This window comes from Macaca fascicularis, chromosome 11 (assembly GCF_037993035.2).
Source record: "Macaca fascicularis isolate 582-1 chromosome 11, T2T-MFA8v1.1".
Lineage (NCBI taxonomy): Eukaryota > Metazoa > Chordata > Mammalia > Primates > Cercopithecidae > Macaca > Macaca fascicularis.
Window position 1 is genome coordinate 78,294,280 of NC_088385.1, and position 13,238 is coordinate 78,307,517.

Consider the following 13,238-nt stretch of genomic DNA (forward strand, 5'->3'; position numbering starts at 1 on the left):
TTCTTTAATTCTTCAACCCCTCAGGAGAGGGAGTCCTCTTTTAATTCATCTACCTGAGGGGCTGCCTTTCTTTTTGGCTAGCAGTGGCTCTGTGTAGAGTGATGAGCAGACAGACTTCTCAGGGTGACTGCTCTGGCCATGGTGTAGAAGATGACCCAGAATGAGGAGACACAGTAAACATGGAGAGCAGAACGGTTTTCAGCAGTACTGCCTTTGGCCTAACTAAAGGCAGCCAAGAAGAAAGAAGAGGGTCCAGATCCAGCGAACTCTGTAGTGCAATTAACACGGGGGGCTTATGGACATAGGATGGTGGGAAAGGGAAAAGTTAAAGATGACTCAGATATATTCTCCACTGTGTTCCTAGAATAAAACCTGACCACGTTAATGCTCATTTAACATCTGTCAAATGAAAAAGAAATAGAGCTGCAAGTAACAAAAACATTTTTAAGGGAAAGATACTGTCTGCTGGGATGCAACCCATAGGAACTCATAAGAAACAGTACCTTTCATCATCGTAAGCTTCCTCAATTTCAAGTGAGTTGCAGAGGTCAGAGAACTGGCCTGAAAATTTAGGGTTACTCCAGGCAGTTGTTTTCAGTCCTGGCTGAGCATTCGAATCACCCGAAAAGCTTTTAAAAACTCCAGTGCCCACAGTGGATCAATTAACTCCAAAATCCTGGGGATAGAACCTAGATATCAGCATTTTTTAAGACAGAGGCTCACTCTGTCGCCCAGACTGAAATAAGTGGTGGGATCATGGTTCACTGCAGCCTCAACCTCCCAGGCTCAGGTGATCCTCCCACCTCAGCCTCCTAAGTAGCTGGGACTACAGGAACACACCACCACATCTAGCTCATTTTTTTTTCTTTTTTCTTTTTTGTAGAGACAAGGTCTCCCTATATTGCCCAGACTGGTCTCAAACTCTTGACCTTAAGCAATCTTCCCACCTCAGCCTCCAAAGTGCTGGGATTACAGGTGTGAGCCACTGTGCCAGTCCAGACATCAACATTTTTTAAAGCTCCTGGGGTGGTTCCTATATATAACAACTGCTCTCATGGAATTTGCAATCTCTATTCTAGATTTCTAGATGTGATCAGTAGTATAGCATAGATAAGAGGTGGATCAGAGACAGAGCAGAATGGTTTAACTTATTTGACCATCTTGTCACAGCAGAAATCAATCATCCATTTCTTACAAAATCCTTTTACATAGTGACCACTTCTTCAAAATTAATTTCTACATCTTGACAAAACATCAAGAAATTCACTATGTGGCTTCATTGATTTTTATGAAACTGAATCATGGGCAAGATGTGGTTTAAAAAAAACAGAGCATTTTAAAATAATAACTTAAAGTGTAAATAATGCACAGGCTTGGAAATTATTTTAAGACCTCTCATTTTCTGCTAAGGTTATATGTGTTCCAGGAGTCAAAAAGACCAAATGCTATAGAAAAATAAAAGGAACAGTTTAAAAATAATTTGAGGGTCAGAATGAAGATATTTTGCAAAAATTAGAAAGGCGGTACACAAAAATAAAGAAAGCAAAAGCAAAACAAAACCAAAAACCCTAAGGTCTAGACCTAGATTCTAGGCCTGGGCTTTCCCCCTAAATATTGCACTGAAACTTAGAGGCCACCTCACCTCACTGAGCCTCATTTTCCTCATCTATAATGAGCATTCTCACCTGGTGAGTTTCAGTCCTCTCTAGCAGCCAAACATTCTCTGATTCTATCATTGTTAAGTCAAAGATGAGCAGGCTAAAAGTAATTTAAGCCTCACCATTCTTGATATGAAGGCAAGAGGAGCATCACTTGCCAAAGAGAAGGACCCACCCCAAGCCACTGCTGTTTTTACTGATCCACAACAGATAAGAATTTCAGAGTAAAGTCTGGAAACTTTTGTAGTTATTTAACTATTTCTGTTAAATCACATAATAAAATATTGAGTCTTGTATTTTGTATATCTTTGTATTTTTATTTCACCTTTTTAGTAATCAGTTTTTATTATAGTTTATAGTAGTGTAAGTCCACAGCGAATTAGAAATTTTAAAAATTTCATCTTTCACCATGTTTGGAATACACTAAGCTGGAGAACCATAATTACATTTTAACATCAATGCAAAAGTGCACATAGAAGGGAAAAGAGCAAATGCAGGCAAATTAATTTTTACCTTGCCCATTTTGAATTTTATTTTAGAGGCCTATTTCATTTGGTCTTAGATCATTGCTATTAAAAGTTATTTTCGGCCGGGCGCGGTGGCTCAAGCTTGTAATCCCAGCACTTTGGGAGGCTGAGATGGGCGGATCACAAGGTCAGGAGATCGAGACCATCCTGGCTAACACGGTGAAACCCCGTCTCTACTAAAAAAGAATACAAAAAACTAGGCAGGCGAGGTGGCGGGCGCCTATAGTGCCAGCTACTCGGGAGGCTGAGGCAGGAGAATGGCATGAACCCGGGAGGCGCAGCTTGCAGTGAGCTGAGATCCGGCCACTGCACTCCAGCCTGGGCGACAGAGTGAGACTCCATCTCAAAAAAAAAAAAAAGTTATTCCTGCTACAAGTTTATATAAACTGCTAGAGGCTTTTTAAAAGAAAACAGCCTGTATTAGAAAACAGGTGGTAAGGGGTTGGTTGGAGACGGAGTTTCGCTCTTGCTGCCCAGGCTGGAGTGCAATGGTACAACCTCAGCTCACTGCAACCTCTGCCTCCTGGGTTCAAGTGATTCTCTTGCCTCAGCCTCCCAAGTAGCTTAGGATTACAGGTGCCCACCACCATGCCCAGCTAATTTTTGTATTTTTAGTAGAGATGGGGTCTCACCATGTTAGCCAGGCTGGTCTCAAACTCCTGACCTCAGGTGATCCACCTGCCTCAGCCTCCCAAAGTGCTGGGATTATACGCATGAGCCACCATGCCCAGCCAAGTACTTTCCTTTTTGAGAAAAGAATTAAGTCACCCCCCTCTGATCGGAAATGGCTAATCATAGGGTTTCAAGCTATTCATATAGAGACACCCTTGTTTAAAAATAAGGAAGGCTGCATAATGAGGTTGGTTTTCCCAAGATTATGCAGCTAGTGAATGGGAAAGTCTAAGTTCCCACCCAAGAGGCTCTTCTCAGGCTTGCCTGCACTTTCTCTGCTGCCCTAGTGTCCTCCGCAAATAAGAAGTGTTCAGGTGGGAACCAGAGAGTGAATGCTTACATAAGCCTCACTTCCAAGTACTTGAAATAGGGTAACAAATATTAAAAATAATGTGGAGTGCTTATGAATCACCTTAATATGTAAATGACCATGTTCTATTTAGAGCTTTCTGCAGATAGACAAGATCAACATTTGTTCTAAAGTGATTTCCACATCACATAGAAAAATATGAGAGAAAATCTATGCTCTCCACACCATATGTCTTGATGTCAAGACTGGTTTGATCTGTGTTACCAATAGACATGGCCCAAAATCAAACCACTTTGATCCTTTTAGGAAATAAGTAGGATATCAAATTTTAAAAAGTGAATATTCCTGAGAAATATCAAGTCTTTGCAGAGATTCTATAATCAATGTGAGGAATCCAGAAACTGCACTGATCAGTTTAAAACATGCCTGTTCAGTGAACTTAGTGACTGTGCTATTTCACAGGAATATTTGGGAAAAAAATGAAATTGTTTATCAATTACTTGACTTCTTTATCTAGACAATGCCAGAAAAATCCAGACTTCTGAGTATGGACAATACAAAAATTTGTAGTCTATACTTATGGCATTGTCTAGTTTTAGCTTAAGAACATAGCATTTACTTGGCTTCATTATTTATTGTTCACTAACAGATAATAAAATTAATAGCAATTTCGGGGTGGTACCATACTCTGAAACAATTAATAAAATATTTTATCTTCTTTGCCCATTATTGTGACTTTTTAAAGGCGAAGAGTGAATGATTCCTCAATTCTTAGCGTCACTGATGTAAAGTCAATATTTGATTAAGGAACCAAAATGTTGCAAATGGAATCAGCTGATTAGGTGCAATGCAGGTGTCCACTTTAATAAAAGCAATAATTCAGGTTGAAAAGAACTTCATGATCTTTTCTCAAGATAAATTTTAATGCAGGCCTGGTCTGAGAATACAATGCCATAAGTTCTGAATCTTCAGGTTCGTGCAACAAGTCATTTCTTAAGTGACCTTTAGCTGACTACATAAAATCTGAGTTGGTCTTGATTAGAATCTGTCCAGCTGTCAGTCTTTTGGCCTCTGAGATACAGAGGGCATATACCCATGATGCTGTGGGGCTATGTAAGAGACAGTAAAGAAATAGGAGGCGGGGGGAGAATAAAATGTAATTACACGGAGTTTCGTTTAAAACAAAAATTGATTGAGTTCTGCCTAAAGTGGCTTGTTGTTTCCTGTGCCAGGAACTACTGTGCAGGCCCAGCAGGAAGTGTGCTACAGAGCGGGATCACCTTACACCCTCGTTTTATGGTTCATTTCACTTATTTAATGCAATCTGAGAACCTGCAAAAGGAACATGTTAGAAGGAGGGAATAGGCTTTTTGTCTTGTTTTGTTGTTGTTGTTGTTTTTAAGTTTCTTTGAATCAAAACATTTGTTTTTACAAGGTGCTTGAAGTCCCAGAGAAAAACAGGACTTCTAGAGTTGCGTGATGAAGACATTTCTCTTTGTCACACAATTTAAAGCAAGACACAAAGTTGAGTTATGTCTAGAGTTGAGTTATGTCTGTTTCCTTTGCTGTCCACTCACATAATTTTAAACATAAAGAATAACAACTATGCCCATGAATGGCCTAAATCATTTTGGATTTCATGTAAGTTCCTCCTATGGTCTCTAATTTGATAGAAAGCCCATGATGTTGCCGGGAATGTTGGAGAAAAGGAATATATTTAAGATGTAGAATAGCGATTCATTTGTCAAGCAGAGGAATGAGTTCATTTTACTGTATTGTTTGGAAATGTGTGAATTGAACAGCTGGATTTCCTTGTGGTGGCATTCGCTGCTCCTCACACGCTGTCTATTTTCCCCTCCAGAGACCTCAGTATGAACAACATCAGTCAGCTGCTCCCGAATCCCCTGCCCAGCCTCCGGTTCCTGGAGGAGTTGTAAGTATCACTGTAGTCTTGATGCATCCAGTCAACACTGGGCACATTCTTGTGTTTGTCTCTCATACTTACTGTGGGAACCAGATAAAACAAGGCAGAAAACCTGTCAGCACCAACAGTTTCGAAACATGAGGAAACACTTAGTTGGGAGGGGGCAAAAATAGAATTGCTTATGATTCTGGAAATCAACTTATGAAAGAGTTTACCATAAGGCTACAACTTTCTAAGGTGAGACTGAGCCAAACAAATTAAAATTTTAAAACAAAGCCTGTTTAAAAGAACTGGATAGCTCTTTGGAAATAGTTAAGCAGCAGGATATTAAAAGTTTGAATACTGGTTCATGTTTATTAAAATCGCAAGTAAAGCTATAATCAAAACCAAAAACTGCTGCTTGGTTCGGCTTGTGACGGGGAGAATTGAGTCCACATTTGTATAGCACCAAAACTTCTTGTCCTAATCACTTTTAATTACTATTTCCCTACTTTTAAATGTAGCTTCCCCCAAGGCTTCAGTAGAAAAATGTGAAATCCACAGAAGATTTAAAACTGGGCTCTTCCAAACACTAAAAATAAAAACTAAAAAAGGAGAAAGCTAAAATTAGTTAATGATGCACAGAGGAATTTTGATTAAGTCTAGTAACCACTTTTCACAAGATGAAAAAGAACTGTATAAATCAAAAATCTGCATTTAAAAATTCACTTGACCCTCTTACACTTTTGAATGATGGGGATAAGGAGGGGATACCCCATCACAGCCCTGGTGTAGAACGTTTGGCACCATCAGTTGAGTCAGTCCTCTGACTGTTGATTAAAGGAATTGTTTAGGTAACGACCTCTTCTGAAAATATTTTCTTTATAAATCCTGAAGTCAGAGTCTAATTTGGGGGGTAATTTAAATTATTAATGCACCCCAGAATCCACCATGGGAGGTGGAAAGAATGTTTCATCATAACCAAATGACACTACATTAATCATTTTCTCAAGAGAATAAGAGGATAACATATTGAAATTTCTCCCCTCTGGAGTTTTATCTATATTTATTGTTGACGGCATTATGTTTTATGAAATGCTATTGTTTTACTACTGAAATCAGTTGCATGTGATCAAATTGATATCAAGGGTTATGGTAGGGAATCTTAGATTTCCAGATTGTACAGCAAGTTTTTATCATTCAGGGAATGGATTTTCACTCTAGGTCCTAGGCCTTTTTTTTTTTTTTTTTTCCATCTTCTCTTTTGTCTCAGGACATTTCCATCGCTAGGATTTAACCTTCATAGGAGCTGGAACAATGTCTGTCTTAGTCATGGCTGGTACATAATAAATAATCTGTAAATTTTTAATGAATGAACTAATGAGAAAGCAAAATATGTAAAAGAAGTTTCTTATACATGTTAACTGCCTAAGAAAAAAGTAACAGATTTTCATTGACATTAGTCAACACTTTTAAACATTATTTTAAATAATTTCCAAACATCAGAATTTAAAAAAATTATATCTGTCTTGTTCTCTCTATACTGCCACAATTAATATACAATAGTTAGCCCTGCTTACCCACCATATTTCTAAGGTATGCCCTTCCTAACCTTTTCCCTTTAATTCCCTTATAATATCCTATGGCAAAATGCTTCCCTTCTCCCCCAACACACACCTCAGCTTTAGACCACAAGCTGAATCAATAAATAATTCACTTCCCCAAGGACTTTGTTTAATAGATTTCCTCCTTCAGTGACCCAACTCATTCAAAATAACTCCTCTTTCTTCATGAGGTGAATATTAATTCTGTTGCAAGGCCAGCTTTTAAAAAGATAGTTGAAAAAAATCACAAAAAAAGCAATGGTGTTTGGGGAGAGAACTACCGTTTGAAAATGCTACTACTAATACTTTTCTGCATTGTCTTATTTTTATCTCTCTGGAAACTTCATCAAGTATCTTGACCATAGAATCACAGAATTTCAGAAATAAAGGAGACACTTTAGAGACTATTCATTCCATTGCCTCATTCTGTTCTGGAATTCTTTCTGCTAAGCCGACTGACTTGCTGAATTTAAAATCAAGACTGCTTTTCCATATATAATTCTGTGCTGCACCTAACTGATGTCTTAAAGACATCGTTATTCATTTAGCGGCAAAAGAAGTTAGTATTTACAAAACCTGGAAAAATGATCAACTCTTCTTGATTTATTCCTTTGTTCCCAAAGCTAAATTTAGGGGTTTGGGGAGGTTCTATGATTTTTTGTTTAAAACAAAAAATCCTTTAACAGAACATTTTTATTATGCTGTTGATTGTTTCTGGTAGACATATGCTTAAGTCTATATTCTCTTTTAGGCTATATGATATTCAAAAATATAATATAAGTGTAATAACAACAATAATAGCTTACTGTGCCAATCACTGTTAAAAGTGCTTTACACACATCATTTCAGTGAATTATAACTCCATAAAGGTAGATATTATTATTCCCAGTTAACAGATAAGAAAACTTAAATACAGAGAAAATAAGGAACTTGCCCAACATAATGGAGTTGGTATGTATCAGAGCTAAGATTCAAACCTAGGTCAAAGCTAAGATTCAAAATAACTTTCAAAGCCATGCTTAGAAAGCGGAGGGAGGTTTGGAATTGTGCATGGTTTATTTGTGCTTTTCTTTTCTCCAGTAGCACCTAGCACTGTGATTTCACAGTAGTTTGCATAGTGGAATACTTTTAAATGCTCTATAAACTGAGTTGTGTAATGATCAGTGTGTATATACATGTCTGTGCATGTGTCTGGGAATGAGAAAGAAAGCAATAAAGAGCTGTCTTCCCAGAAGGAAGAGATTGGATATTCAGGTTATTAATCTATGACTATTATATACTATCTATGAAAAAAGTATCATCAGAACTTTCAGGTGTAGAATTTCACCAATCTAGCATTGTTCAATAGGTCCAAAAGAGTCTTAGATTGTATTTTGTACATGTAAGTACATATACTTAAGCACCATGTTTATATAGCATATATTTTACTTGAACTAATAAACAACCACCCATACAGCTAGATAGAGATGTTAACTCTCTGTCTCTCTTTCTCTGTGTGTGTGTGTGTGTGTGTGTGTGTGTGTGTGTGTGTGTTATGACAATTAGGACACTGTATGAAAGTGTTAAGTCTTTCATTCAGCTTATTCAGCTCATTTTTGTGTTTTATCTCTTTATACATTAAATATGAAACTGCCGCTGATACTATCAATAATATTAAGAAACCCCCCCACCATAAAACTCAGTCTTTAAAAATCACTATCAACCGGGCGCGGTGGTTCACGCCTATAATCCCAGCACTTTGGGAGGCCGAGGCGGGCGGATCACAAGGTCAGGAGATTGAGACCATCCTGGCCAACATGGTGAAACCCACCTCTACTAAAATACAAAAAAAAAAAAAATTAGCTGGGTGTAGTGGCAGGCACCTGTAGTCCCAGTTACTCAGGAGGCTGAGGCAGGGGAATCGCTTGAACCCAGGAGGTGAAGCTTGCAGTGAGCCAAGATTGGGCCATTGCACTCCAGTCTGGCATCAGAGCAAGACTCTGTCTGAAAAAATAAAAAATAAAAATAAATCACTATTAATAAAGCCACATTACCACTCTTCCCCTTAGCTCTAATTACCTGATACATCATTTCCCTCATTTAATTCCTTTAACTATATTATAAACTGTGTAGATAGCCCTGGTTCACCTCTCATCCATGGCTTAGCCTTAACAAAAGTGTCACAGTTCAAAATCCTGTAAGAATCAATAAAGCGCTAGAGGTATCCACTGACTTAATGTTTAAAAATGCACGTAACTCAGCCGGGTGCGGTGGCTCACACCTGTAATCCCAGCACTTTGGGAGACTGAGGTGGGTGGATCACGAGGTCAAGAGATCGAGACCATCCTGACCAATATGGTGAAACCCCATCTCTACTAAAAATACAAACATTAGCTGGGCGTTGTGGCGCACACCTGTAGTTCCAGCTACTCAGGAGGCTGAGGCAGTAGAATCGCTTGAACCTGGGAGACAGAGATTGCAGTGAGCCAAGATGGTGCCACTGCACTCCAGCCTGGTGATAAAGTGAGACTCAGTCTCAAAAAAAAAAAAAAAAAAAAAAAAGCATCGTAACTCTTGATTGAATGACGAATTACAGAAAGTATTTAAGAAGAACAGCTATCACAGAAAATTGTCTTCCTCTCTCCTTCCTGACAGTCTAGAAAACTTGTTACCTACGCCACAAGTTTTTGACACATTTCAGTCTTATTTTATTTTGTATTTGTTTAGTTTAGTTTTGTTTTGCTTTGTTTTGTTTTGTTTTTGTGACTCTACAAGGTGACCAGATATGCACAGGCCAGTTGTCCTTCTGGTGGCAATGTGCCCGTGCATAGAGAAGGGGAGTCTTTTGCAAAAAAGAAAGAAAGAAAAGCAGGTCTAAATTAGGGAAGCTGTGCTGCATAGAAAGAAGAGCACAGAATCTAGATCCAGAAGCCCAGGATTCCCATCCTGGCTCTGCCACTTACTAGCTGATAATCCACTTAATGCTCACTAAGCCTCAGAAGAGAATGGTGCTGCCTGCCTTTTAAGGTGTTTCCAAGAATCAAATGAAAGGATGATGAAAGAATGTTGGTAAACTATATTCTGTATATAGAGTTGTATTAGGAAAATGAAAACACCTTCCAAAAGATTTTAACCCCCTATGTTCTTATTTCATGAGCCTGATTTTGCAGGAATCTCAGGGATCCTGGACTTGAAAAACTGTTTCCAATTCTGAGCTTTAATGGATATAGGCAACGATTGCAGATAGTTCTTTACTATTTTAATAACCTGAGAAATCACTGTATTTCCTTCCAACAGTATCTCTCCTCCTATTTACTCAGTTCTAGGAACTTCCGTTAACGCTTGCTATGTGGACAAATAAAAGATCCTACATTTGATCCATCAGAATGTGGTAGAGATGTTAGGAGCTAATAGCAGATGGTGACTATTGCTGGCATCTACAAGTTACATTAAACTTAGCTTGGCAGTCTGACTAAATAAGGAGGGGGGAACGAATTGTTACCATTTAAAATTGTCCAAGTTAAAAGCCTTTATTTCCAAGTAGCATTTAAAAAAATCTTCCCAGATTCTAGTGCTATTGGAATCAAATACTCGATTTAGAAAAGAAACATGAGAAGCTCTAGGGAGGTCTGTTTTTAAGTTACTATTGTTCCCTGGAACTGTTTGCTCATATTATGGTTGGACATGAAGAATCTCTACATAAATAGTAGATATCTATTATTACAGATGAAATTTGTAATGAGAGATCACTAAACTTTCTGAAAGCATAATCTAGGCTTGTTACTTCTACTTCCCCAGCATGTTACTGAAAATAGCGTCTGTATAGCTGTCCTGCCTGTCTTTTGAGATTTTTTTTTTTACTGAGGATTAAATGAAACAATGATCAAAGAACTTTGGTAAACTATAATCCACATATTGAGTTGTGTTCATAAAATGAAAACGCCTTCATGCCCATGAATAATCTTCAGGCCCTTGGCCTTCTCACAGTGATCGTCTCCTGTCTTCATAGATCTGACCATTGATTATAAACACTGCCTCCTTGAAACTCAAGTGTTATTTCATGGCACTTATTTTGTATGGGTAGTCTTCCAAATGGCTATCCATCCAGCTAGATATAGACATTTAGATATCTGTTGCTGTATATATATATATATATATATATATATGTTTGTAGTGTATATCTTTTGTTATGACAATTAAGCCAATGTTTTGAAAGTGCCCTACCTCTCTGCCTCCTTTTTCTCCTTAGCATTCCATTCTCCCCCACACCCTATAAAATGTAGACATCCTGCATATTTTTCCACTTAACTTTATTGTCTCCTTTCTCTATACTTCCTCCATCCAACACACATTTATGAAACCACTGAGAACATAAGAGCAAATAGGACTTGCTGTGTTTGTTTCATTCATTCATTCAGCAAGCCCCTGCCCTCAGGAAGTTGTCAATTGAGTGGTGGAGACAGATAATAAGCAAGGACACAATTGCATATGATGTTTGCTAATTGTGACAAGAGCAGTGAATAACACAAACATGGTATAGATAGCGAACAAATAACAAGGGGTGAGAAGGAGGGAAGGTCTCTCTAAGAAGGTGATGTCTAAACTGAGATGAGAAGGTGAAGGAGGGATTGGAACCCTAGAGCTGAGATACAGTGTTTTAAGCAGGAGAACAGTGTGAGCAGAGGCCTTAGGTGGGAAGAACATGATGTGTTTGTGGATCTGTAAAAAAAATCAGTATGGCTGGCGCAGAGTAAGAGAGAAGGAAATGATGTGGATGCAGTTGGCGAGGAAGGAAAAGACCAGATCGTGCAGGGCCAGTTAAGCCATGTATGGAATTCAAATAAGAGCAATGGGAAGCCATTGGAGGATTGTGTGCAGCTAGTGAACCAATAGGATTTATGAACCTAAAAGTTTTCTCTGATTTCTGCCTGCAAAATAGATTGGGGAATTATGGAAGCCAAAGGACCCAGTAGGAGGCTACAATAGGTGTCTGGGCAAGAAACTCATGACTTTCTGTATATAGATGACCCCCAAATCTGTTTCCAGACCAGATCTCTTTTGCCTTTGATTGCTAGGCCAATGGTTCTCAACATATTGTCCCTGGACAGTGGTGCACTGGCACCACCTTGTTATTTATTCTTTATCTAAACTTGCTCTTTATATGAGCTTGCTTTTGAGAAATACAAATTCATGTGCCCCCACCCCAACTTGGTAAATCAGGAGCTCTGGGGATTAAACTCAGAAAACTGCCTTTAACAAGCTCTCCAGGTGATTCTGATGCATGGTAAAGCTTGAGGACCACTACTCCAGGCTAGTGACTCTCGAAATCTAGTGACATCAGGATCACCTGTAGTGCTTGTAAAACCACACATCTCTGGGCCCCACCACAGAATTTCTTCAGCAGGCTGGGGATTGGGAGGAGAAAGTCAAGAATTTGCATTTATAAGCCACTTCCAGGTGATGTCAATACTGCTGGTTTAGCTACCACATTTTGAAAATCCCCAACTACTTAAGTGACACCTCCACCAAGTATCTTCCAATACTTCAAAACTCAACATGTGCAGAACCAGATTCAACCATGTGTCACCTGCCCAGCCTCCCACAAGCATTTTCTCCTACCTTGCCTGCTTGCCACCAGCATTCTTAGTATCCAGACTTGTGCCTGCCCTGTCAGTCATTTTCTGTCATTTTCTTCTCTTACCTCCTATATTCAGCCAATTTGCAAGTCTTAAAGCTCATAATTCCACCGTGTCTTTCCTGTTTGTTCAGTCGATTTTGTCACCACCTAGTTCGGGTTCTCATTGTCTCATTTGGGTAACTTGTTTTTTGTTTGTTTTATTTGTTTGTTTGTTTTTTAGACGGAGTCTCACTCTGTCACCCAGGCTGCAGTGCAGTGGCACAATGTCAGCTCATTGTTACTTCCACCTCCTGGGTTCAAGCAATTCTCCTGCCTCAGCCTCCCGAGTAGCTGGGATTACAGGCACCTACCACCGTGCCCAGCTAATTTTTGTATTTTAGTAGAGATGAGGTTTCACCATGTTGACCAGGCTGGTCTCAAACCCCTGACCTCAAGGATCCGCCTGCCTTGGCCTCCCAAACTGCTGGGATTACATGCGTGAGCCACCGCGCCTAGCCTGGGTACCTGTTAAATTCTGTTAACAAATCACCTGTCCTAATTCTCTCAACAATTAATGAATTAATCATTGTTTCTGGGGATGGAGACCATGAAGGTCTTCAGGTGATCTTACAAATATTAAACAGAGAGAACTACTTTAAAGTTTCCCATCCTTGAATATGCATTAGAATCACCTAGCACAGTTTTTAAAGCTACTAATGACCAGAGATTGTCCCCAGAGATTCCGATTTAATAGATCTCAGTGGGGACCCAGACATCATTTTTTCAAAGCTCTACAGGTGGGCTGAGAACCACTGGAATATATGAAAGCACCCTAACAGACGAAGACAGTCAGGGACTCATCAGTTGGTTGAACACAGGGACTAAAGGGGAGGTCTAAAGATGAGAGATGACTCTGAATAGGGTTATGAAATCAAGTGTCAGGAGCCTGGTGAGGGACAGAAACAGGG

At 39.1% G+C, this 13,238-nt stretch overlaps 1 protein-coding gene across 2 annotated transcripts in view; it reads left to right on the forward strand.

The window, feature by feature from the left end:
- Nucleotides 1-13,238, forward strand: part of LGR5 (leucine rich repeat containing G protein-coupled receptor 5) — a 146,834-nt gene that overhangs the window by 61,503 nt on the left and 72,093 nt on the right. For both annotated transcript variants that reach the window (XM_005571542.4, XM_045365612.2), the window contains exon 2: nt 5,029-5,100. In XM_005571542.4, the coding sequence (XP_005571599.2) occupies nt 5,029-5,100 (72 nt within the window). The remainder of the gene's footprint in view (nt 1-5,028; nt 5,101-13,238) is intronic.